Source organism: Microcaecilia unicolor, chromosome 3, assembly GCF_901765095.1.
Source record: "Microcaecilia unicolor chromosome 3, aMicUni1.1, whole genome shotgun sequence".
Classification (NCBI taxonomy): domain Eukaryota; kingdom Metazoa; phylum Chordata; class Amphibia; order Gymnophiona; family Siphonopidae; genus Microcaecilia; species Microcaecilia unicolor.
This window is the reverse complement of record NC_044033.1, coordinates 28081163-28107476: the sequence shown is the minus strand read 5'-3', so window position 1 is coordinate 28107476 and position 26314 is coordinate 28081163. Positions and strand designations below refer to the sequence as shown.

At 45.5% G+C, this 26314-nt stretch overlaps 1 protein-coding gene across 2 annotated transcripts in view; it reads left to right on the top strand.

The window, feature by feature from the left end:
- Positions 1-26314, top strand: part of LRPPRC (leucine rich pentatricopeptide repeat containing) — a 346459-nt gene that overhangs the window by 108361 nt on the left and 211784 nt on the right. For both annotated transcript variants that reach the window (XM_030195798.1, XM_030195797.1), the window contains exons 12-15: positions 3961-4079; positions 9536-9629; positions 14139-14208; positions 24384-24411. In XM_030195798.1, the coding sequence (XP_030051658.1) occupies positions 3961-4079; positions 9536-9629; positions 14139-14208; positions 24384-24411 (311 nt within the window). The remainder of the gene's footprint in view (positions 1-3960; positions 4080-9535; positions 9630-14138; positions 14209-24383; positions 24412-26314) is intronic.

Here is a 26314-nt window from a genome sequence, read left to right as displayed (position 1 = left end):
ATAATTAGGGATAGGGTCAGGAAAAGCATAGGGAAAATTGGAGGAGGCGTGGTCTGAGTCATTGCCGTTGTCACAGGAACAGGTAATGAATAGGTGGGTTCGTAGGGTTAGGTCGTGGCGTTTGGATAAGCTTCCTTGAATAGATGGGTTTTCAGCAATTTTCTGAAGGGTAGGTAGTCTTTAATAGAACGAATGGATATGGGTAGGGCGTTCCAGAGTTGACTGCCTTTGAAGGAGAAGTTGGAATCATAGATGCTTGTCTAGAGTCACTCCAAGAATTTTCAGGTTGTTGGCTATGGGGATAGTGATGTCAGGGGTACTAAGAGTAGTTGGGAGGAATGAAGAGTGTTGGGATGAGAGGATTAGGCATTGTGTTTTCTCTTTGTTCAGTTTCATCATAAAGGCGTTGGCCCAAGAGGTTGATGTTCATGGCAGTAGTTATTTTGTTGCAGATTTCTGATAGATTGGATTTGAAGGGGATGCATATGTTGACGTCGTCAGCGTAGATGAAAGGGTTGAGACCATGTCTGGATAGGGATTTAGCCAGGGGGATCATCATAAGATTGAAGAGGATAGGAGATAGAGGAGATCCTTGGGGTACACCACAAACTGATGACCAAGGATATGAGATTGTTGAAGTTGATTTAATTTGGTAGGATCTTGTTGTGATAAAGCCTTTTACCCATTCTATGATATTTCCGCCGATACCTAGTTTATCCAGAAGTTGTGTTAGAATGTGATGATTTACCATGTCAAATGCACTGGATAGGTCAAATTGAAGAAGAAGAATGTTATTTCCGAATGAAATTTCTTTTTTGAATATGGATATTAAAGTGAGTAGCACAGTTTCTGTGCTGTGGGCATGTAGAATGGAGAATTTATTTATATAGTCATTGATTTGAGAGGTTACCCTGTTTTCCATAAGTTTGAATAGTAAGGGGATGGAGGCGACAGGGCGATAGTTGATAATATCGCTCGTTGATTTCTTGGTGTTTTTGGGTATTGGTGTAAGTAGTATGTTGCTATGTTCAGTAGGGAAGGAGCCTTGTTGGAGCAAGAAGTTGAGGTGGGAAGTGAGATCTGTAATGGAAGCAAGGCGCTGAAATAGGCCAAAAATAGCAGATCTGCACAGAACTACACTTATGCACCCAGTGTTTCTGTATGGATCTGAAGAGGGGGGTGTAACGATGGGCGGGACATGGGCAGGTCAGGGGAGTTCCCTTAAAATGCTTCCAGTGTTGTAGAATTAGAGGATCCATGCCTAATTTGTGCACCAGGATTTACACCTGATTTCAATTGGTGTAAATCCTTGTGCCCAAAGTTGGATGCTGATTTCGATGCTACCCGCTATTTTATAAAGGGCGCCCATCCTTAGGCGCTGTTTATAGAATACTATTTAGTGCCAATTTTTTGGCACCATTAACTGAATCTAGCTCATGCTGTATAGTATCCTCAACCTGCAGCACGTGAAAAAGCCCAACAGCAGCCAGTATGCTCAGTACCTGGATAAATTTTGACAGAAGTAAGTTTATTTGGTCTCATATTATGGAACCAAGTATTTACATGGGCAAGGAGAGCTGGGATTTTATAAAGCATTTCCAACATGTAAAACATGTTTAAATGTGGCAGATGGCTCTTATAAAATTATATGGGAAATACACAGTAGACGCACAGGGCAAATGGCTCTATAAAATTATATGGGGATATATATATGTAAAAAAAAAAATGGTAGTACAAAGACAGTGGGAGAGCGACCAAGGATACCAAAGACAGGAAGATGTTCCTTAATAAAAGAGTTTATTTGGAGTATGAAGACTCGACACAACGTCGTGTTTCGGCCATTAGGCCTGCATCAGGAGTCTCTTGCGCAAAATGTTGCCGGTCATTTTCACTGGATATTTTGCAGCGCGTGCAGAAGGTCAATGCGATCCATGTGCCTACGCCTTCAACAGTCTTTTTAAAGACTATTGCGTTACTTTTGATGATTTTTCTTCATCATTCTTCCAAGTCACAGCTCATGCAAGAGACTGATGTACAACTTTGAAGATTGTCTTCAACATTGACCAGCAACATTTTGCGCAAGAGACTCCTGATGCAGGCCTAACGGCCGAAACACGACGTTGTGTCGAGTCTTCATACTCCAAATAAACTCTTTTATTAAGGAACATCTTCCTGTCTTTGGTACCCTTGGTCGCTCTCCCACTGTCTTTGTACTGTTATATTTATCGTGGGGCATTTTGAGTTCTCCGCCTGCCAGCGGATTTCTGTTCACAAAAAAAAAATGGTAGGCTCACAGAAAGATAGCTCCTATTTATTTGTGATATACATATAGGATGTGAAAAGGGGACTTCACTGAAAATGATAGGAATTTACTACTGATTATTTATGTTTGAGAGGTTTTTACTTCTTTTTTAAATATATGCCTTAAGCATAGACTTGGTACATTAAAATTTTTTTTTTATATAGATGCTTTGTTATATAATCTCCTTTTTAAAGACAAAATATCAGCTTCATTAAAATGTTTTTCTCATTTCTTGTGTGTGGGGAAAATAGCCAAGTAAATAGGTTTCAAAGTTATATGTACATGTTGTATTAAAATGGGCACCCAGTCATAACAGCCCTGACAAAATAGCCCCGATAAAACAGCCTTGTAACAAAATAACCCTTGACATTTCACACCCTAACAAAATAGCCCTTGACAAAATGGCCCCTCCCACAAAACAACCCTTGACAAAATAGCCCCCTTAATAAAACAGCCCCCTAAGAAAAAATAACACATCCCAAAAAATATAATAAACTACAACTGAAATCTTCACTGATAAAGACTCCTACCGGCATTCAATTGCATAAAGCATATATAAATAAACAAAATTCTATAGCTACAAACTGGTATACACGATCTGTTATGCTCTTTAAAGAAACTATTATTCCATCAACATGCTAATTAAAAAAAAACAATATTATCATCATTTTCATAGTCTTACAAACCTTATCCTGTTTGGCAAGGTAAGATTATTAGGGAAAAAATGCAGTCCCATAGTCTGGGCAGCCTGATCGGGCCCTTTTGTCAGGGGGCTAACTTGTCAAGGGTTATATTGTGGGCAGGCCATTTTGACAGTGGCTGTTATGTCAGTGACTATTATGTCGGGAGCTTTTCTTGTTTGGAGCTTTTTTGTCAGGGCCATTTTGTCGGTGCTATTTTGACCAGGTACCATTAAAATGGTCAGTAGCATGGTATATTGATGACCTTAAACCATATTTTGTCAAGCTGTTTTATAAATATGCAAGTGTTCTTATATAACACTGATGATAATGTAATATGAATTTGTATATAAATGGTTTATTTGTCTTATGTTTTAACTTATTTCATCCCTTGCACAAGGAATCCTTAGCAGTGGTAGCGTTGAACAAGCATTTTTCAAAGAGCTTAAAAAGTCTTTTCAAAATTGCTCGTTCTGGAAAATAGGTGGGCCTGAATTTAGACCTGAAGTATACTTGGAGATTCCATTTTGCATTCCGTGGGCTTTGTGTACTTCAGGTAGTTGGTATCTGCAAAATATGTGGTGTAAAAATAGATAAATGAACAAAACCTTGATGTTGGATGCCCCAGTATTTTCAAAGGGAACCTCTGTTCAGAATTTCCCTTTGAAAATCAGTTTGCAGGCCATTGTATCTGCAAGCTGATGGTATGATTCTCTCATGCGTACATAGGAATGCTTTTTTTTTTTTCTCCCCCACCATGCTGATCTGCTGATGCAAATAGTAGTATGTGCAGGAATAGAATTAACCTCCATTATACCAGAAAATTATTTTTTTGTGAATTTTAGTATGAGTGAATTTCCTTTTCTATTTTTTGATTCTTATTGTGTGGGCAATGGTGTGGAGGAACACTGAATACATTGAGTTGTGTTTGTGCAGCTCCATTAGAAGATATTCAATATGACTTCTTTGTTTCTCTAGGTACTATTGCAGTCCTTAAAGCCATGAATCAACTGGGTGTAGAACCAAATGTGGAGACTTACAGTAACTACGTGCTGACTGCTTTTGATGACCCAAAAGCAGCTCGTGCTGTGTTGCAAGTAGGTTACAGGATTATCATTGTTTTGTCATTTCTTTGTGTGTATTAGGTCCTCTGTTAAAATGACATTGCATCTTGTTGTTAATAAAATAGATGGTGGCAAACTGCGTTTCCATCTGGCTTACTGCTTATATTTTAAATATATTGTATGTATGTGTTTGTGTAAACACTAGGGAAAACATCTCTTCTCCAAGGACAGTGAAACTGCTAAATCCTCACATATAGGTGAGATCCCTGGGGGAGCCTGGCACGGGGAGCACTGCCCCAGCAATTTTTCTAAAAGCCTTTGTGTAGGCTTACCTTGTGTGCATGCCTGTTCCCACGTGCCACTGTTGCGTGGGACCTCCTCAGTCTTATCTTTTTCTGTGGAGTTAATTAGACCCTTTTTGAGTCATGGTCACCTCAAAGCTAACTTGAAAAATGTTGTCACATGGTTCTTTCTCAGAAATTTCCTGGTAGTTTGTTATTTTCATCAGTTTTTTTCCCCCTCCTTGTTAGTACAAGACAATTAAAGGCCTCACGCTCCTGACTGGAGATTTTTTGTCACCATCAGGTTGTAGATTTTGCTGTGGCTATTTTTCCAGATGATATGTCTCAAAAGAAGACCCCCCCCCCCCACTGGCTTCAAGAGATGTTCCTGGTGCTAGAGGACCTTATCTGTTATAGATACTGATTCCTGGTGCCGCAGTGCTCAGGACCCAACCATGACTCTTCTTATTGTTTTCTCTGTTCACAAATGTCAAAGAGAGGGATTTGTGTCGGAGAAAAGCAACATGAAAAGATTTTCACTGATAATATCAGTCCATTGGCATTGTATGCTGGAGGGGGGGTGCATCAACATCAAGAATATCTTGATTACTCTCAACAGTAAGCATCGATAAAGCACATTGGTAGCGGTTATTGTTCGGTTCCCTTCTAAAGAAGAGGAAGTACTCAACCTCGTATCCAGTGCTGAAAGAATGCAATATAGGACATTGTATGGAGGCTGCGATATCTTGGCATTGCTCCCAATCAAAGCATGGTACCAAGGCCACCAGTATCCTCAAAACATCCTTATTGTAAGGACCGCTCATTCTCTGTGCCATTGTAGAAGGTGCAGTAGCCTCCACAGCCTGAGACTCCATTTCCAGTACACCTTATGTAGCTCAGGAGGATGTGGCCACTCCTATAGTGATGCCTACGCCTTTGTCATTGACAGCCTTCAAGGAGCAGCTCATACAGAAATTCAAGGAGTGGATGGAGCACTTCTTTATTTGACAGGATGCTGCAACTTCAAAATTTTTGATGTCGAAGACTGAGGCAATCATGTTGACACTCGATACCCATGGTTTGCCTGAAAGGGATGCATCTACAACAAGTCCTGGAGGGGGCTTGGAGTCAAGGTTGGCCACACCAGTGTCCATTTCTAATGCTTCAGGGGAGGAAGCTTTTCCAGTACACCAGGAATCATCAGTGTTTTGATGCCATAGAAGGCCTGACCAAGCAGTCATTGGTATGAGACAGGCAGAGACTCAGATTTCATTGACTTCTTTTATGAGTCTGAGTCAGCGTGTGCTTCTGGGATTCTGAGGGAAGTGCCAGGGAGTTTCTCAGAGGAGAGATCCACACGTCTCCTCTCAGAGCCCTCCCCACCAAATGAGAGATGCAGACACCCACCAACTGTTTTGTTGACTATTCAGGAGATGGCTCAGAGCATCCAATTTCAATTAGAGAGAAAGATAGAACCCAGGATAGAAGCACTGGATATCCTCCAATTCCTTTACCCCTCTCCCTCCTCCAAGGAGACTGATAGTACCAATTCACAGGGTCTTGAAGGATGTACTGATGAGAGTGGGGACTCCCCCACCCCCTTCCGTATCTCCTGTTAATAAAAACGTTGACTCCATGTGCAGAGTCTAGAAATCTCTGGGATTTGAGAAGGAACAGCTTCCTCATCGTTCCATGGTAGTCGATTCTGCTCTCAAAACTGCCAGGAATTCCAAGATTTAGTTCTCAGTATCCAATGGGAGGGAGGCTCAGACATTGGAGTCTTTTGGGGAAAGTACTTTTTTTTTCAGAATGCTGTGCTGTCATCAGCTTTTCATGGTAATACACTTGTGCAACATTGTGCGCAGTGTGGTGGAATTTGTGGATACACTTCCCAGAGAGAAGGCAGAGGAACTCAGCTTGCTAGTAACCAAACGGAAGAAGTGCAGAAAATATATAGCTTGTGCAGCGTATGATATTTTTGAAACAGACTTGCCTGGCTGAGGGCCTCAGTCCTGAGACAAGATGTGCAGGAAAAGCTAACCGACATGTTGTGCCTTGAAGAGAATCTCTTTGGAGCTAAGGTGCAAGAGGCTGCAACTTTCATCAGTGACCTCTTAAGACCCTCTGCAGGCCCTCTTCCATTCTGGCCTCCTCTACCAGGAGCTATCGGAGCGGAGGGCAACGGAGGTCCTGTTATTCTCATAGGCATAGATATCCTCCAACGTCCCATACCTCCTAATCCAGACAGGGTTCTTGCTCTCATCCTAGACAGCAAAGGACCCAAGAGTCCCTGATTTCATTGCTGCCAAAACCAGGGACAACGTTTTGACTGCCTTTACGTGAATATAGCTTCAGTCACTGAATCCATTCCGTACAACTTTCTTATATGAGGGAAGCAGCATTTTTTTGCAAACAGATGGCCTCTTATAACGTCAGACAGATGGGTTCTTGGAATTGTCCAGATAGGATACCGTCTAGTGGATCATCCTCTAAATTGCCCACTGAGGTCATCAAGATAGAAATATTTAGGTGCCAAGAATTTGTTTTGTTTTTTAACAGCAATTCAGTGGTGTCTCTCCACTTCCATCATATCTGTCTTTTTTTCCAAAATATTCATATTTAGATTTTTATGGGGCACTGTGGCCTTATGCAGTTTTTTATTGCCACTAAGGCCATTTTTACCACAGCCATAAAAATGGTCTATTTGTATATTTTGTATTAATGACCATGTGGTAATTTTGCCATTAGCGTATGGCCATAAAAAATATTCACTGCGTGAGACTTAATGCCAACCACGCGCTATCCAGTAATGTAGCTGTGCTAAATGATTAATGCTCACTCTCCACCCCCCTGACATGCACCCCTCAAAAAAATAACTACAATTATTTTTTAGCGCACTCATATTTGGCCGTTACTGCAGGATGCCTGAGTGTATTCTGTGGTATGCCATTTTAGGCTGTGTTAGTCGCACATTAGTGCCTAATTCAGCTTAGTAAACGGGTAACTTAATCTTTCCCAGATGAAGAACATTGATCATTTTAGTAGCTATCCTCTGGATTGACACCATCCAGAAAATCTCTATGAAGATCAGGAGGGGCATTTTCGAAATGGATGTCCAAATTGCGATTTGGACGTCTTTGCAAAACGGCGAAATCCGGGGGTGCGGAAACCCACATTTTTGAAACAAGATGGACGTCCATCTTTTGTTTCGAAAATACTATCAGGGACGTCCAAATCCTTAAATTTGGACATCCCTAGATTTGGTCGTCCCTAGACATGGATGTTTCTGACTTTTGGCGATTTTCGAAACCAAAGATGTCCGTGTCAAAAACGGCCAAATGCAAGCCATTTGGTTGTGGGAAGAGCCAGCATTTCTAGTGCACTGGTCCCCCTGACATGCTAGGACAACAACCGGGCACCCTAGGGGGCACTGCAGTGGACTTCATAAATTGCTCCCAGGAACATAGCTCCCATACCTTGTGTGCTGAGCCCCCCAACCCCCCCCCCCAAACCCCCCCCCCCCACTACCCACAACTGTACACCATTATCATAGCCCTTACAGGTGAAGGGGGGGCACCTATATATGGGTACAGTGGGTTTGTGCTGGGTTTTGGAGAGCTCGCTGTTTCCTCCACAAATGTAGCAGTTGGGGGGGGGGGGGGGGGGTATGGGCCTGTGTCCGCCTGTCTGACATGCACTGCAGTACCCACTAAAACTGCTCCAGGGACCTGCATGCTGAGGCTGGCATAGAGGCTGGCACGACATACTTTTGAAAGATGTTTTTTGAGGGGGGTTAGTGACCACTGGGGGAGTAACAGGAGGTCATCTCCGATTCTCTCTGGTGGTCATCTGGTCATTTCGGGCACCTTTTTGTGCCTTAGTCGTGAGAAAACCAGATCCGGGTGAAAACGTCCAAGTGTTCATCAGGGACGTCCTTGTTTTTTTTACGATTATGGGTCATGGACGACCAAGTGTTAGGCACGCCCAAGTCCCGCCTTCGCTACGCCTTCAACACGCCTCCTTGAACTTTGGCCGTCCTTGCGACAGAGTGCAGTTGGAGACATCCTAAATCGGGTTTCGATTGTACCGATTTGGACGTCCCTGGGAGAAGGACGTCAATCTTCCGATTTATGTCGAAAGATGGACGTCCTCTTTCGAAAATGAGCCCCAACGTCTCCAGAATTGCACATAGTATTCCAAAATGAGGTCTCAGCATAGAATTACACAGAGGCAATACTGCCCCCTTTGTCTTCTGACTGCTTTTTCTCCTGTACCCCCAAGCATAGGGTTACCATTCGTCCGGATTTCCCCGGACACGTCCTCTTTTTGAGGGCATGTCCGGGGCGTCCGGCGGGTTTTGCCCGCATGCACGTTTGTCCGGATTTCTGGACAAATGTGCGTGCGAGATGGCGTGGGTGCGGTTGCGCGATCCATCAATGCCGTGGCTCTCCCCTCCCCTTCCTTACCATCTTCCCTGGTGGTCTAGTGACGTCTTTGGGGCAGGAAAGAGCCCCCTCTTTCTTGCCCGGAGCGCTGCCTTGCCCATCCTCCTTCTCGGTCTCGGCTGGGGATTCAAAATGGCCGCCGAGAGTTGAAGTCTCGCGAGGCCGCTTCAATTCTCGGCGGCCATTTTGAATCCCCTGCCGAGACCGAGACGGATGTAGACAAGGGCAGGCAGCGCTCCGGACAGGAAAGAGGGGGCTCTTTCCTGCCCCGAAGATGTCACTAGACCACCAGGGAAGATGGTAAGGAAGGGGAGGGGAGCATGTGATGGGGGAGGGGAAAGGGGGCGGAATGAGGATCTGAAAGGGGCGTGGCAGTGGGCGTGGTGGGGTCGAGCGGGGGACGTGACATGTGCCCTCTTTTTCAGAGGACACAAAATGGTAACCCTACCCAAGCATCCTTCTGTCTTTGCCATCATTTTATCTGCCTGTTGAGATCATCGCTTCCAGATCCAATCAATTAATTAATTTTGAGCAGACGTTAAGCAAGATTAGTGTACAGACAGGGAATTCCACAGACAATGGTGCAAGGAGAGTGAGAGAGTGATAGAGGAGCATTGGCTATAATCAGGATAATGGGAATAGTTGCGTAGTAGTTTCTGAAAAACTATGATTCTGCAATTAGTCCATTGCTGGAAAAATTAATGTATTCTAAAGATCATTCTTGTGGATGTGATTTTACAGGTTTTTTTTTTTTTTGTCATAGGAACACAACTGTCCAGTGAACTCCGAAGAACTGTATATATCTGAATTAAGATACGAAAGTGTAAACGGAAAACTGGATAACATTGTATCTCTGTGTAAGTATTCACAATTTAGCAGAAGTATTGTGTGAGCCAGAATGGCATTTTTATGAGGTTGCATGAGTGCTGGCATATACACAAATATGCATGCGCTAAAAGTACCTTCAGACCAGATCTAAAAGTTTGTTGTTGTTTGTTTTAAGGTCAGTAAATGCTTAAACTATATTTGGCTGAAGTAAACGACACTATTACAGAGAGAGCATGAAAGAATTATTAAGGATTAGTACAATTTTCAGAAGAGAAGTAATGGCTTCTAAACCGTTTTAGATAACTTTGAAGCTTTCTGTATCGTATACAAGAGCCATAATTTTTCACCAGCAGCATTTCCATGTCTAGGGTTAGTAATCACCTCTCCTTTCCAAGGGATCCAGTAGGGGCATTGAGGAAGACAGGCAGTGAGCCAAACAAACAAGAAATAGAAGCAGGCAGTCTAGTGATAAGAACATTGAGGTCCTTTTACTAAGCTGCACTAATGGATTTAATGGTCTGTAATGTTTAGCACTCTCTAAATGCTGTGCAGCTAAATTGGTTAGCACACCTTAGTAAAGGACCCCATTGATTTTTAAATTTCTGTCCTTTTGTACGATTTAATGGTTCCATTTAATTTGAAAAACAAAGATGCACAGTTATGGTGCTGCTTGAGATGTGCATTTCTTGTATTCTGAAAATTTTTTCCCTGTGGATCAATTTAGTTTGCAAATGGCCCCCAAACTCTGTGTATTTTCAGTCTACAAATATTCAGAAACGTCCCTTTGTCAAGCTAACTATATATTGCATTAAATCCATTTCACCCCGGCTTCTCTTTGTCCTCAGAGAAACCAAACTGGCCAACAATACCAGAGTTACTGCTTGTTAACAACAGTTTACATGCAAACAATCATAAAAATATGCACATAGAAATGTAAAACAAAATTTTCACCACAAGTATAGCTGCTTAATAGCTGTTCATGGTATATCCAGTGGTAAGTCTTGTGGATTGACTCAGTCAGAAGAAATTAGAATTTAGGTTGTTACTAGGCAGAAGGAAGGAGCTTGGAAGATAAATGGTGAGGGTGACCTTTCTTTTGAAACAATATTGAGAGCTTCTGTGATAGGTATTGGAGCATGCAGACTGTCATGACTGCAAACTTTCAACCTTCGCGACTGTGCAAGAAAAGTTTGTGGATGTGCCTTGCTGCTGCTGCTACTTATCATTTCTATAGGTCTACTAGACGTACACAGCGTTAGTACATAAGTACATAAGTAATGCCATACTGGGAAAAGACCCAAGGGTCCATCGAGCCCAGCATCCTGTCCACGACAGCGGCCAATCCAGGCCAAGGGCACCTGGCAAGCTTCCCAAACGTACAAACATTCTATACATGTTATTCCTGGAATTTTGGAGTTTTCCAAGTCCGTTTAGTAGCGGTTTATGGACTTGTCCTTTAGGAAACCGTCCAACCCCTTTTTAAACTCTGCTAAGCTAACCGCCTTCACCACTTTCTCCGGCAACGAATTCCAGAGTTTAATTACACGTTGGGAGAAGAAAAATTTTCTCCGATTTGTTTTAAATTTACTACACTGTAGTTTCATCGCATGCCCCCTAGTCCTAGTATTTTTGGAAAGCGTGAACAGACGCTTCACATCCACCTGTTCCACTCCACTCATTATTTTATATACCTCTATCATGTCTCCCCTCAGCCGTCTCTTCTCCAAGCTGTATAGCCCTAGCCTCCTTAGTCTTTCTTCATAGGGAAGTCGTCCCATCCCCGCTATCATTTTAGTCGCCCTTCGCTGCACCTTTTCCAATTCTACTATATCTTTCTTGAGATATGCGGCAACCAGAATTGAACACAATACTCAAGGTGCGGTCGCACCATGGATAACTGATCATACCACTAATATCCTAAGGATTATTATGAGAACTTACACACTAACATGTCTTGTGCAAAATACACTTAGCAGCTAATAATTCACTGACCACCAATTCTGACAACCAATCTACCACAGATAAAACCGTGGACTAACTATCCCCTGACCATAGGTAGTGTATCCTGTTATCTCACCTTGCTATCTTTATGGCAGACTTCAATGGTAAAGAAGTGGATTCTTCCTCTTGAGACTCAAGCTGAAGAAATATGTTCTTTGTATATATCTTGGTGATGATATATTTTTGGTAACACAAATCTATTTTTGTAAATTTGCTTTGCATTTGCCATATTATTTTTCTACCTAATAAATAATAATATATATCTTTTCTGTGGCATTGTTCCTTTCATTGGTATAGCTAGCTAGCCTAAAGGCCAATTAGGTACTGTCATTCCCCTGAGCCAACGAGTCCAGAATAATGGCTTTTGTGTGTGATTATCTGATATAAAAGTACCTTACAGATCCAGCAGTCTGTGTGTTATATAGACATAAAACTCTTAGCTAAAATATTGGCTGAGAGATTAGCTGGAGTCCTTACTGGGCTTATTCACCCAGATTGATCTGGCTTTGTTCCCAAATGCCAGGCACAGCAATAAAGGGACAAATTTGCTCTTTTGTTTATGGATGCTGAGAAACCTTTTGACTGGGTTGCTTGGAAATTGTTATGGGCGACTTTGAAGAAAGTGGGATTAGGGGCTCATTTTTGTAGGTGGAGACTCCCTTAGCCTCTATTACAGTAAACGGGGAGTTATACTGATCCATTTACTATTGATCAAAGCACCAGACGAATATCCCTTGTCTCCCCTACTCTTTGACTTATCAGAAGAACCATTAGCACAGTGGATGCATATAAATCCTGGTAAGGAGTGGTGGTGGTAGAACAAGAAAGTAAAATGGCTCTTTTTGTGAATGATATTAGGCATCCTGGGCTTAACTTTTCCATTTATATTGCAGGAATAGCAGGACTGTAGTAAGGCTGCTGGTTTTAAAGTAAACCTCGACAAGACCAAGCTTATGGGGAGTCACTACTGAGCTGAGAGAGGAAGAATCTTTGCAGTAGTTTTTCCATTTTAAATTGACTCATTGCAGTTTTCGATATTTGAGAGTTCAGATGCTTAGGGACTTAACTTTGCTCTCTATTCAGAATTATGTCAAAATAGTTCAGCAAATTCATTCTGATTTAACTAGGTGGAAGAGGAGTTTGCTGTCCTGGTGGGATGTTCTTCCTTGCCTACTCTTCTTAATTTAGATTTTATCAGTTCACATACTATGATCAGTTTTGCTTAACCTTTGAAAAGATATAAATCATTTTATATGGGGGTAGGAGGCCTTCAAGGCTTTCCAAAACCTTTATGTGGTGACCAGTAGAGTTGGTGGAAGGGGAGTCCCCAGTATAGTTTGGTACTAGTGGATGGCTCAATTATCTTATTAGGTTGGTATTTTGACCTGGAAAAGGCAACCACTCTGTTATATCTGTCATAAAAGGAGAGAGTCAGGACATAATGAGTTTGCCTTTGCACTAGGCCATGGGAAGGGAGTTTTTGCCTGTTGAGAGGAGAGAAGTATCATTTGTTTTAGGGATTTTGTTAGATGTAGGGGATCTACTCACTTTTGAAGAACTGTGGCAGAAAAGTATGATCTCCCTGGTAGTGATTTTTTTCCCCCTATCAGCATGCCTATTACAGGAGAGCAACAATTCTGTTCTTTCTCTGACGTTCTCCGTCTTTCCATTCAAAAGAATTTCCCTTGTCAAGATTTAACAATGATTTTTGTAATTTGGAGCTGGTTTTACTTCTGTTTACATTCTGTATAATGCATTCCATCCTTGCTTTTGTATAGTGTTCTAGCCAGGGCCGCCAAGGGGGGGGGGGGGGGGGGGGGGGGGCAAAATTCCCCGGGTCTGGGCCTCCAAGGGGGCCTGGTGCTGTGGTCTCTCGCTCTCTCCAACTTCTGATGGGACCTGGGTGATTGTGACCCGAGAGGAGCAGGAGAGAAAAAACTCCGGTGCCGGGCCCCCCTTGGAGGCTGGGGTGGACCTGTAGGAGCAGACGCAGCAGGCTGGTGGGGGTCCCCCCCATGCCCATCAGGAGAAGAGATCTTCCTCCAGCGCTGCTCTTTTTCACTCTGCCGCATGGCCTGCCAAGCAGCTGCTTTTCCCCTCAGGCTGTGCATGCTCGGTTTTGAAACTGAGCATGCGCGATGTGAGAGAAAAAGCAACCGCAGGGGCAGGCCATGCGGCAACATGAAGAAGAGCAGGCTGGAGGAAGACTCTTCTGCTGGCGAAGCCTTGGGATCCCCGCCAGCCAAGGTATTTACAGTTGCGGCGAGATTCTTGGGGGGATGGCAGCAGCAGTGGCAGCGATGATCCTGGGGGGGGGGGGGGGGGGGGGTGGTCCTGCCTTGGGCCCGGCTCAGTCTCTCGGCGGCCCTGGTTCTGGCACTTAGATGGATTTTCAGTGCCTCCTGAAGAATATCAGTTTCATAGCTCCTAAAAAAATGATACATTTTTAGCAGGTAGTAAGGAGACTACTGGCTAATTCAGACTGTAGTGGTTTTGTTTTGTAGACTGTTATTTTCAGTACTCGATTTTCTTTACAGTGTCATCACCGAGTTTGCCTGCTGTGGATTTGCAGTCTTTCAAAGGTAGTCTGATTCTAGCATTTAAAAGGTGAGTTCCTCAGTTTGGGCACGGTTTATTTGGCAAATGGGCATTTCTATGGTGGATGCAGATGCAAGGATGTCTTCTAACATACAGCAGTGTTAGTCAAAGGTGGTATAGCCACATTTGTCACTTTTCCACAAAAATGCCTGAAAAACAAAAAATCTCAAAAACAAACCAATCTTCTAGAGAAATGTGAGAGGATTGACCACAGAAGACTGTAGAAATTTTATGAGTGAAGGAGAGGTTCTCAGAGTGTTAACTCACCCAAGCGAAGCAATACTCAAAGGTAAATTCTGCTTCTAAGGGTTGACAAGTTTCTCGATCATTGAACGTCTCCAAAGAATTTTTTAATTATCACTTGAGCAAACAAAACCAGTGCTCTCACATAAATAGTAATAGACCCTAAACCTAAAAGAAAATATGTAAGTGTATAATTACAAGGTCAGTCCTATCACATTCTCAATCAACCTCATGCACACTATTCACACCACTCACTTAGCTCTGCTGGGTGGGGTTGCTTGCCGTTATTAAAAATGTTATTTCACTATTTAAATTGAAATGCCTAGCATAACTAATAATTTGAAGATACTTTTTACTTCGGTATGCACTACATACATTTTATGTTTTCCTCTTTTGTAAAGATGAACTATCAAATAGAAGGGACATATATCCACTAGGGATCCTTATTTCATTTACTTCAAGGTGGGAGAGAGAGACGTTTTGTCATTTAATGCAGAAAACAATTATATAATTCTTTCCTTTTCCCACTTTGAGCTATGACAGAAACAAAAATGGATAATTTGACACCGGCCTGTAGCATGTCATAGATGATGTCATAAGAATTATTGTAATGACTTTTATTTCTATTGTTCCTTACTGACAGAAGTCATACGAAGCGCAGTGCAATACAGAATAAATTAAAAATGTAAAACTTACTAACCAGACAGTATAAATTGAAGAGTGTCTTCGAGGATATGCTTTATTCTCCTCACAGAAATCATGATTTTTTTTTTTAAAGCATATAGTTATAGGCATTCAGAGTATTCTAATAGCTTCCCAAACAATACAGTACAATACAACAAAAATTCTATTCCGCTATATATCCACTAAGGATCAATGTGGATTACAATTCAAATGAAGACTGGGCCATTACTAGAGAAAAAATACAAAATTACAAAATCATATATAAACCATCCAAGCTATCTTAGTACATCAAACAAGCTAAAAACAATTTACGAAAAATAAATAGAAAATAAGTAAGTCTTTAACAGTTTATGAAATCTCAGATAGATTTCAACCAATCTCAACTCCAGCTGTGGTAGTATGACTCTCAAAAAAAATGAAGTCCCGGCCACCCTAGGGATACACTATGAGGCATATTTTCAAAGCACTTTGGGAGGCTAAGTTCCATAGGTTTCTATGGAACTTTGGGAGGCTAAGTGCTTTGAAAATGAGCCTCAAGATATATCATGTGATATCAGAGCAGGGAGTGATTAAGACATTTGAGGACTTGAGTGAGGAATACGGGTTGGGAAGTCAGGACATATTTGCATATTATCAGATTCGTCACTATGTCAACTCACTCCCGTCAGCCGCATTGACTCAAGAAGCGTGGGATGAACTCAACGAGCTGTTGGGCCTGGATGCACAACTCCAGGTACCAATGAGTTATTTTCATAAACATCTAAGAGACTCACTTCCAGTCCTCGACCTCTCCTTGGTGACACAGGCTTGGAACCAAGAACTGCACTCTGCCCTCAAGCCAGACCAAATTGAGATGTGCCTCAGGTCTTTCTACAATTTGACAGAAAGTGTGGCGTGGTGTGAAATTCAGTACAAATTCTTATTAAGACTGTATATATTGCCACACAGAGCATTTCGAGCCACCCTCCGGGAGACGGACTCTTGCCCAAAATGTGGGAATAACAATGCTAATCTAGGCCACATGTTCTGGCAATGGCCAAGAATTCATGTTTTCTGGGAAGCACTTTGTACACATGTCTCACTACTCTGGTCTTGTCATTGGCGACCAGCACTGGAACAGCTATTCGATATATTTCGAACACAAAGGCTGATGCCTGAAGGATACAAAGCATTTTTGAAAAGATCTACCTTGATGGCAAAGCGTACAATCTTGCAGCTGTGGCTGGATCCGGAACCCCCAAGTGTAGCTCACTGGAGGTCAGCCATGATTCATTGTTGTTCATTAGAAAAGAAAAGAACTGTGGACTTAGCCTCCAAGAGAGGCGATATATTCTGTAAAACCTGGTCTCCATTCTGGGACTCTCTCACTCCTGTCGCAAGGAGCAAAATTCTGAATGGATAGACTCACAAAGGGGTAGAAGTGGGATGGACGGGGAGGGGGGAGAAATAGGTACGGGGGATGGGAAGTAGAGGGGGGGTACGGGGAAGGGAAGTAGAAAATATGTGGAAAAACCCCAAGAACAATTTATATTGTTGTTAATATCTTGAAACTGTAATGAGACAAAGGTTCTGGTTGTCAATAAACAAGATTTATAAAAAAAAAAAAAATGAAGTCCCATATTCCCAAGGGCATGCTTCACTATTCAAAGGTCATTTTTGCATGATTTGTCTTGAGGGCCACTTTACATAATCTGGCAGAGTGACAACATTTCTAGAAGAATGGACAGTCACACGTGGAAACCAGAAAAATATTGTATTAATTTGTGCCACTCAAGCACAAATGACAAGCCTCATCTGGGGTACCTTACTGATAAGGAGAAATTAGATCTTACCTGCTAATTTTCTTTCTTTTAGTCCCACCAGATCAGTCCAGATCATCCTCACTGGTCTGAGGATGCTAAGGAAGTTGCCTTTATAACATAGGTGCTTTTTTGGTCATTTCACATAACATAAGAATTTTATATACTTGTGACCTGGCTTGACCACTGTTTGGAAAACAGAATACTGGGCTAGATGGACCATTGGTCTGACCCAGTATGGCTACTCTTATGTTCTTTTCACTACCGATTGTTCTAGACGATTCACAAAGCAAATTATTGTAATTAACATGATCATAAAAGAATTACAAATAATCTCAAAAGCAAAGAAAATATAAAATGATACTAATTCAAGTGTTTTAGAAAAATCCCAAATTTTAGTTTTTTATGAAATCTCGAATAATCACTTTCTAGTCTAAGTTCAGTGAGCAGGGAATTCCATAATGAAACAGCTGCATGAAGGAATAGCTTCTTACAAGAAGATAACTTCACAGAAGACGGTGAAGGAACTGATAATTTTGTTTCTGTTTGATGGTGAAGCAACTGACAATTTGTTTCTTTTTATCAGTCTGCATAGATTGACCTGAATAAGGGAGGCTAACTCTCGAAAGCTTGCCAACGCTATATTAAGTTATGTGTTACCTACAACTTGGTTGTTGGTCCTTATTTCCTGATGTATGACGAAACCAGACAAAGGCTGGTTTGGAGTCACCAGAGTTGGAGCTCACTAGGCTAAAGAGACAAGCAATGGCCCCGCGTTTGGGCTCCAGGCCATTGCCATGTAGGAAGGGGCTTACTAGAGCAAGGATCTCTTCAAGTAGCCCTTAAATAGTGAGAATCTTTCAGAAGGCAGGTGCACCAAATGAAATATAAATTCTCCGAGGACAAGCAGGCTGCTTGTTCTCACTGATGGGTGACGTCCTCGGCAGCCCCTCCAATCGGAATCTTCCTAGCAAAGACCTTTGCTAGCTCTCGCGCGCCCGCGCGCACCGCGCATGCGCGGCCGTCTTCCCGCCCGAAACCGGCTCGAGCCGGCCAGTCTTCTTTCGTCCGCACTCGGTACGGCTGTGTTTTTTGCCGTGGTGAGCCCCGGAGAGTCGACCTCGCGCGTCCGTTATTTAATCGACGTGTTTTTTCTTCGGAAAAGTTTCTTTTCGTTCGGAAAGTGCTCCGGAAACCCTCTTGGGTTTCGTTTGCCTCTCCCCGTATTTCCAGTTTTTGCCCCGGTAAGTTTTCTTTCGTTGTCGGGGTAGGCCTCTTTTCGGCCTCGGTCGAGATTTTTCTCCCTTAAAGTTTTGGTGCTCCAAATTCGTCATTTCGGATTTTGACTTCGCCGGCGTGATTTTTCCGCCCATGACATCGAAGCCTTCCAGCGGCTTCAAGAAGTGCACCCAGTGCGCCCGGGTAATCTCGCTCACTGATAGGCACTCTTCGTGTCTTCAGTGTCTGGGGGCCGAGCACCGTCCCCAGAACTGTAGTCTGTGTTCCCTCTTACAAAGGCGGACTCAAGTAGCGAGATTGGCCCAGTGGAACGTTTTGTTCTCGGGCTCTTCGTCGGCATCGGCACCGGGGTCATCGTGTGCATCGACGTCATCAGCGTCCAGACCTTCTTCCTTGGCTGCCAGTGCATCGAGTGCATCGAGGCATCGGCCCTCTGCATCGGCGCCGAGACATCGGATAGCTGCATCGACGTCGGTGGTACCGGGACCTCGTCTCCTGATGTCGTCGGACGGTGGTGCATCGAGTGGAGTGCAGGTGAGGGCTGTCCATTCCCCTGCTGGTGGCGGTGAGCCCTCGGGTGGGTCTCCTCCTACCCTGAGGGCTCCTGCGGTACAGCCCCCCCGAGACCGACCTCCTTCGGCCTCGGCCCCGAGGAAGCGACGGATGGATTCTACGTCCTCCTCGTCGGTGCCGGGGAGCTCCGGTGACATGCTTCGGAAGAAGTCGAAGAAGCATCGACACCGGTCTCCTCCCCGCGTCGGCACCGAGAGCTCTGGGTCGCCGAGGGAGTCGGCACCCAGCAGGCATCGGCACCGAGAGGACCGCTCACCCTCTGTTCAGGAGGTGTCGATGCGCTCCACTCTGGACAGCCCGGAACAGCCTCCACGCCCGGAACAGGTTCTGACGTTGACGCCTGCATCGACCTCCATGCCTTTCTCTGCAGCCGCTCTGAACGAGAGCCTCCGGGCCGTTCTCCCAGAGATTCTGGGAGAGCTGTTGTGCCCTACCCCTCCGGTACCGGCGGTGCTTGCGCCTCCGGTACCGTCGAGCGTGGCGCCGGCTGGCCCATCGCCCGGGGTGAGGTCCCCGACGTCGACTGCGGCCACCTCCCAGGAGGGCTCCCCGACTACGTCGGCGGAGGGAGCTTCGCCGATGCGGGCGAGGGAGTCTACCTCTCGACGCCCCCATCGTGGACGTGGCTCCACGGAGTCGAGCCGGGCACGGTTGCAGACGCAGGTCCGTGAACTTGTGTCTGACACCGAGGGTGAGGCCTCGTGGGAAGAGGAAGAAGACCCCAGATATTTCTCTGACGAGGAGTCTGAGGGTCTACCTTCTGATCCCACTCCCTCTCCTGAAAGACAGCTTTCTCCTCCCGAGAGTCTGTCTTTTGCTTCCTTTGTCCGGGAGATGTCTACGGCCATCCCCTTCCCGGTGGTTGTGGAGGACGAGCCCAGGGCTGAAATGTTTGAGCTCCTGGACTATCCTTCTCCACCTAAGGAAGCGTCCACTGTTCCCCTGCACCATGTCCTCAAAAAGACATTGCTGGCGAACTGGACCAAGCCTTTAACTAATCCCCACATCCCCAAGAAGATCGAGTCCCAGTACCGGATCCATGGGGACCCAGAGCTGATGCGCACTCAGTTGCCTCACGACTCTGGAGTTGTGGATCTGGCCCTAAAGAAGGCTAAGAGTTCTAGGGAGCATGCTTCGGCGCCCCCGGGCAAAGACTCTAGAACCTTATACTCCTTTGGGAGGAAGGCCTACCATTCCTCTATGCTCGTGGCCAAAATTCAGTCTTACCAGCTCTACACGAGTATACACATGCAGAATAATGTGCGACAGTTGGCGGGCTTGGTTGATGCTCTTCCCCCTGAGCAAGCCAAGCCTTTTCAGGAGGTGGTCAGGCAGCTGAAGGCGTGCAGAAAATTCCTGGCCAGAGGAGTTTATGACACTTTTGATGTTGCATCCAGGGCCGCTGCTCAAGGTGTGGTGATGCGCAGGCTCTCATGGCTGCGTGCCGCCGACCTGGAGAATAGAATCCAGCAGCGGATTGCGGACTCGCCTTGCCGTGCGGACAACATTTTTGGAGAAAAAGTCGAGCAGGTGGTAGAGTCTCTCCACCAGCGGGACACCGCATTCGACAAGTTCTCCCGCCGGCAGCCTTCAGCTTCTACCTCTACAGGTAGACGATTTTTCGGGGGAAGGAAGACTGTTCCCTATACTTCTGGTAAGCGTAGGTACAATCCTCCTTCCCGACAGCCTGCGGCCCAGGCTAAGCCCCAGCGCGCTCGCTCTCGTCAGCAGCGTGCGACTCAGCAAGGCCCCGCGGCTCCCTAGCAAAAGCAAGGGGCGAGCTTTTGACTGGCTCCAGCAGAGCATAGCCGACATCCAAGTGTCAGTGTCGGGCGACCTGCCAGTCGGAGGGAGGTTGAAAGCTTTTCACCAAAGGTGGCCTCTCATAACCTCCGATCAGTGGGTTCTGCAAATAGTCCGGCAAGGATACACCCTCAATTTGGCCTCCAAACCTCCAAATTGTCCACCGGGAGCCCAGTCTTACAGCTTCCAGCACAAGCAGGTACTTGCAGAGGAACTCTCCGCCCTTCTCAGCGCCAATGCGGTCGAGCCCGTGCCATCCGGGCAAGAAGGGCTGGGATTCTATTCCAGGTACTTCCTTGTGGAAAAGAAAACAGGGGGGATGCGTCCCATCCTAGACCTAAGGGCCCTGAACAGATATCTCGTAAAGAAAAGTTCAGGATGCTTTCCCTGGGCACCCTTCTCCCCATGATTCAGCAAAACGATTGGCTATGCTCTCTGGACTTGAAGGATGCCTACACACACATCCCGATACTGCCAGCTCACAGACAGTATCTGTGATTTCAGTTGGGCACACGCCACTTCCAGTACTGTGTGCTACCCTTTGGGCTCGCCTCTGCGCCCAGGGTGTTCACAAAGTGCCTAGCTGTGGTAGCAGCGGCGCTTCGCAGGCTGGGGGTGCACGTGTTCCCATATCTCGACGATTGGCTGGTGAAGAACACATCCGAGGCAGGAGCCCTGCAGTCCATGCAGATGACTATTCGCCTCCTGGAGCTACTGGGGTTTGTGATAAATTACCCAAAGTCCCATCTTCTCCCAGTGCAGAAACTCGAATTCATAGGAGCTCTGCTGGATTCTCGGACGGCTCGTGCCTATCTCCCAGAGGCGAGAGCCAACAACTTGTTGTCCCTCGTCTCGCGGGTGCGAGCGTCCCAGCAGATCACAGCTCGGCAGATGTTGAGATTGCTGGGCCACATGGCCTCCACTGTTCATGTGACTCCCATGGCCCGTCTTCACATGAGATCTGCTCAATGGACCCTAGCCTCCCAGTGGTATCAGGCGGCTGGGGGTCTAGAAGACGTGATCCACCTGTCCACGAGTTTTCTCGAATCCCTGTATTGGTGGACAATCTGGTCCAATTTGACTCTGGGACGTCCTTTCCAAATTCCTCAGCCACAAAAAGTGCTGACAACGGATGCGTCTCTCCTAGGATGGGGAGCTCATGTCGATGGGCTTCACACCCAAGGAAGCTGGTCCCTCCAGGAACGCGGTCTACAGATCAATCTCCTGGAGTTGCGAGCGATCTGGAACGCTCTGAAGGCTTTCAGAGATCGGCTGTCCCATCAAATTATCCAAATTCAGACAGACAACCAGGTTGCCATGTACTATGTCAACAAGCAGGGGGGCACCGGATCTCGCCCCCTGTGTCAGGAAGCCGTCAGCATGTGGCTTTGGGCTCGCCGTCTCGGCATGGTACTCCAAGCCACATATCTGGCAGGCGTAAACAACAGTCTGGCCGACAGACTGAGCCGGATTATGCAACCTCACGAGTGGTCGCTCAACTCCAGAGTGGTGCGCCAGATCTTCCAAGCGTGGGGCACCCCCTTGGTGGATCTCTTCGCATCTCGAGTGAACCACAAAGTCCCTCAGTTCTGTTCCAGGCTTCAGGCCCCCGGCAGACTAGCATCGGATGCCTTCCTCCTGGATTGGGGGGAGGGCCTGCTGTATGCTTATCCTCCCATTCCTCTGGTGGGAAAGACTTTGTTGAAACTCAAGCAAGACCGAGGCACCATGATTCTGATTGCTCCTTTTTGGCCGCGTCAGATCTGGTTCCCTCTTCTTCTGGAGTTATCCTCCGAAGAACCGTGGAGATTGGAGTGTTTTCCGACCCTCATCACGCAGGACGAAGGGGCTCTTCTGCATCCCAGCCTCCGGTCCCTGGCTCTCACGGCCTGGATGTTGAGAGCGTAGACTTTGCCTCTTTGGGTCTGTCAGAGGGTGTCTCCCGCGTCTTGCTTGCTTCCAGGAAAGATTCCACTAAGAGGAGTTACTTCTTTCTGTGGAGGAGGTTTGCCGTCTGGTGTGACAGCAAGGCCCTAGCTCCTCGCTCTTGTCCTACACAGACCCTGCTTGAATACCTTCTGCACTTGTCTGAGTCTGGTCTCAAGACCAACTCTGTAAGGGTTCACCTTAGTGCAATCAGTGCATACCATTACCATGTGGAAGGTAAGCCGATCTCAGGACAGCCTTTAGTTGTTCGCTTCATGAGAGGTTTGCTTTTGTCAAAGCCCCCTGTCAAGCCTCCTACAGTGTCATGGGATCTCAATGTCGTTCTCACCCAGCTGATGAAACCTCCTTTTGAGCCACTGAATTCCTGCCATCTGAAGTACTTGACCTGGAAGGTCATTTTCTTGGTGGCAGTTACTTCAGCTCGTAGAGTCAGTGAGCTTCAGGCCCTGGTAGCCCAGGCCCCTTACACCAAATTTCATCATAACAGAGTAGTCCTCCGCACTCACCCTAAGTTCTTGCCAAAGGTCGTGTCGGAGTTCCATCTGAACCAGTCAATTGTCTTGCCAACATTCTTTCCCCGTCCTCATTCCTGCCCTGCTGAACGTCAGCTGCACACATTGGACTGCAAGAGAGCATTGGCCTTCTACCTGGAGCGGACACAGCCCCACAGACAGTCCGCCCAATTGTTTGTTTCTTTTGACCCCAATAGGAGGGGAGTGGCTGTAGGGAAACGCACCATATCCAATTGGCTAGCAGATTGCATTTCCTTCACTTACGCCCAGGCGGGGCTGGCTCTTGAGGGTCATGTCACGGCTCATAATGTCAGAGCCATGGCTGCGTCAGTAGCCCACTTGAAGTCAGCCTCCATTGAAGAAATTTGCAAAGCTGCGACGTGGTCATCTGTCCACACATTCACATCTCATTACTGCCTGCAGCAGGATACCCGACGCGACAGTCGGTTCGGGCAGTCAGTTCTTCAGAACCTGTTTGGGCTTTAGGATCCAACTCCACCCCCCGAGGGCCCTGTTTGTTCTGTTCCAGGCTGCACTCTCAGTTAGTTGGTAAATTTTTTAGGTCAATCTCAGTTATGTCCTCGCCGTTGCAAGGCCCAATTGACCATGGTTGTTGTTTTGAGTGAGCCTGGGGGCTAGGGATACCCCATCAGTGAGAACATGCAGCCTGCTTGTCCTCGGAGAAAGCGAATGCTACATACCTGTAGAAGGTATTCTCCGAGGACAGCAGGCTGATTGTTCTCACAAACCCGCCCGCCTCCCCTTTGGAGTTGTGTCTTCCCTTGAAATGTATTGTCTTGCTACATACTGGACTGGCCGGCTCGAGCCGGTTTCGGGCGGGAAGACGGCCGCGCGAGAGCTAGCAAAGGTCTTTGCTAGGAAGATTCCGATTGGAGGGGCTGCCGAGGACGTCACCCATCAGTGAGAACAATCAGCCTGCTGTCCTCGGAGAATACCTTCTACAGGTATGTAGCATTCGCTTTAATCTTATTTCTAGGGTTCTGTTATTATTATTATTATTAGCATTTGTATAGTTGCATGCTTTATGGATTGGAACCTATTCATTAATAACATACATTAACAGCATTAATGCATTTTAGTATATTTAGCCCTAGATCTTTTAACTGACAGGTTTTATAGGCACTACTTTATATATAGCTTATGGGCAGTGGAGCATTTTGTTAAATTATCTTATTATGCTTGTGTTCTTACTGGAATGTATATAAATGCAAAAAAAAAAAAGCACTTATCTGTGTTAAAATACTTAGACCCATTCAGGCAGTAGATGCATCAAAAGCAGGCTACCTTGGAGAGGTTTGTAATGATGCTAACTAGAGTGTTCTTTATTGTGCATTCATTTACTGTCTTCTGCTGCCCTCTTCAGGTCCAGTGATGTAAATCTGATGGCCAAGGTAAGTGCTACCAGTGGTGGTGTGTAATCCTGAACAAGATCTGGCTGGGAGTGATGTGCATGTGTGTACGGTCTGAAAAACTTCCACATACTTCTTAATAACTTTAATAATGTCAGAAAATCTTTTAAAAAAGGTCAAAATTTCAATTCTGTTCTGTAATATCCACCGAATGAACACAGTGTATCAAAGTAAAAAAAACACACTTTAGGGCGTGCTGCAGTGTTACTTTTCACTGCGTGAAAACTTCACACAACACTACAAACATCTCGTCTTGTAATCCAATGTTGGAGAGGATCCGATCTTCAAGCAGTGAGGATCTTTATTCTCGCTATGCGATGTGTCCGTCCGTCCGTCCCCCCCCCCCCCTGAATTGGCTGAGGTCCTGACAAAAACGGCTTCTTCTGGAGACCCAGCCATGGAATTGCCTGTGGGAAAATCTCAAATTAGCAAAATATCCAACTAGAAAAAACAACTTATTAGGAAAAACAAAACCTATTGCACATAGTCAAAAAAAAAACCGAGTACAGTGTTAAGTGGCTGTACTTAAAATCTATGCCTCAGTATAGTCTTACTGTCTTTACGAGGTCTTTTCCTCCATGTTTTTAAACATTGTTATGTCATGAGTTTCCTATATTACCCTAAAATTCACCATTATTCTTTTTTAGATTTTCCCTATTTCTTATATGGTGAAATTGATCTAATTTTTATTTTTTTTGCATATGTGTACATTGTGAAACTATGGAACCATAGTCAGTCCCCAAACAATATAGATATTTGTTGACATGTCAGGGCAAGATGACATGTAATATTTTGACTGTCTACCTCATTTTAAATGAGTAAATTAGGTTTTTGCTTGCTTGCTCCCAAGTATGTTTAACTAGCCGTTAAGCCCGTAAAAACAGGTGAGTATTGCAGCCCTCCTCTCTCCCCTGGCCTCACCCCATCCACCGATCCTCCCCTCCATATCCAGCAACCCTCCTCTTTCCCTTGGCCTCCCCCCCTCCCCCCATGTCCAGCAACCCTCCTCTGTGCCCTGCTCTCACCCCAAGTCCAGCAACCATCTCCCCCCTGCCCTCACCCCAAGTCCAGCAACCATCTCCCCCCTGCCCTCCCCCCATGTCCAGCTACCCTCATCGCCGCCGCTCCCTCCCCCCTCCGTGCCGGGCCCCCTGCACTGACCTGACAGCGCCTCTCACCTCCGTGTGAAAGCTCTGCTGCTGCCTGTAGGGCTTCCGCACGGAGGTGAGAGGCGCTGTCAGGTCAGTGCAGGGGGCCCGATACGGAGGGGGGCGGGAGCGGCGGCGGGGATGGGGGGGTGGAGGTTGCTTCGCGCAGTGTTCCTTTCTAGGCAGCTGTGTCGGCGTCGGAAATTCGACTCCGTTTCCCTCTCTGTTCCGCCCTCTGACGTCTTGACGCGAGGGCGGGACAGAGAGGGAAGTCTGTACTGCGCATTTGCAAGTGAGTACGGTCACTTGCCGTTTATGTTTGATAGTAGCATTGAGGTGAAAATTAGGAACTAGTTTTAACCTGTATACAATTTTTTTTTAAAGCAAGGTTCAGTTGCTTCCTGAGAATGCCAACCTTGATTTCTGAAAACAATTTTAATAAACAGATCTGCACTTGTATGTTTTTTTTTCAGTAAATACATTTTCATGTGATATCTAGCTGGATTTTCAACATTGTCCTTTTTATTTTGAAACATTCTTCATGCTTTCTCTTCCATGTTTCGTTAGCTTTTGTGAGGTCTTGTTTCTGTCCACGATGGGTAGGAGAGCTGTAGGTGCACGTTGTTTAAGTGGAGAGTAAATCCTGATAGGTTAGACCCGGGATTTCTATAGCCCAGTAGGTAGTGATCTTTTCCTCCTTTTTCCTTCCACAATAGAGCTTACAGATGAGTTTCACC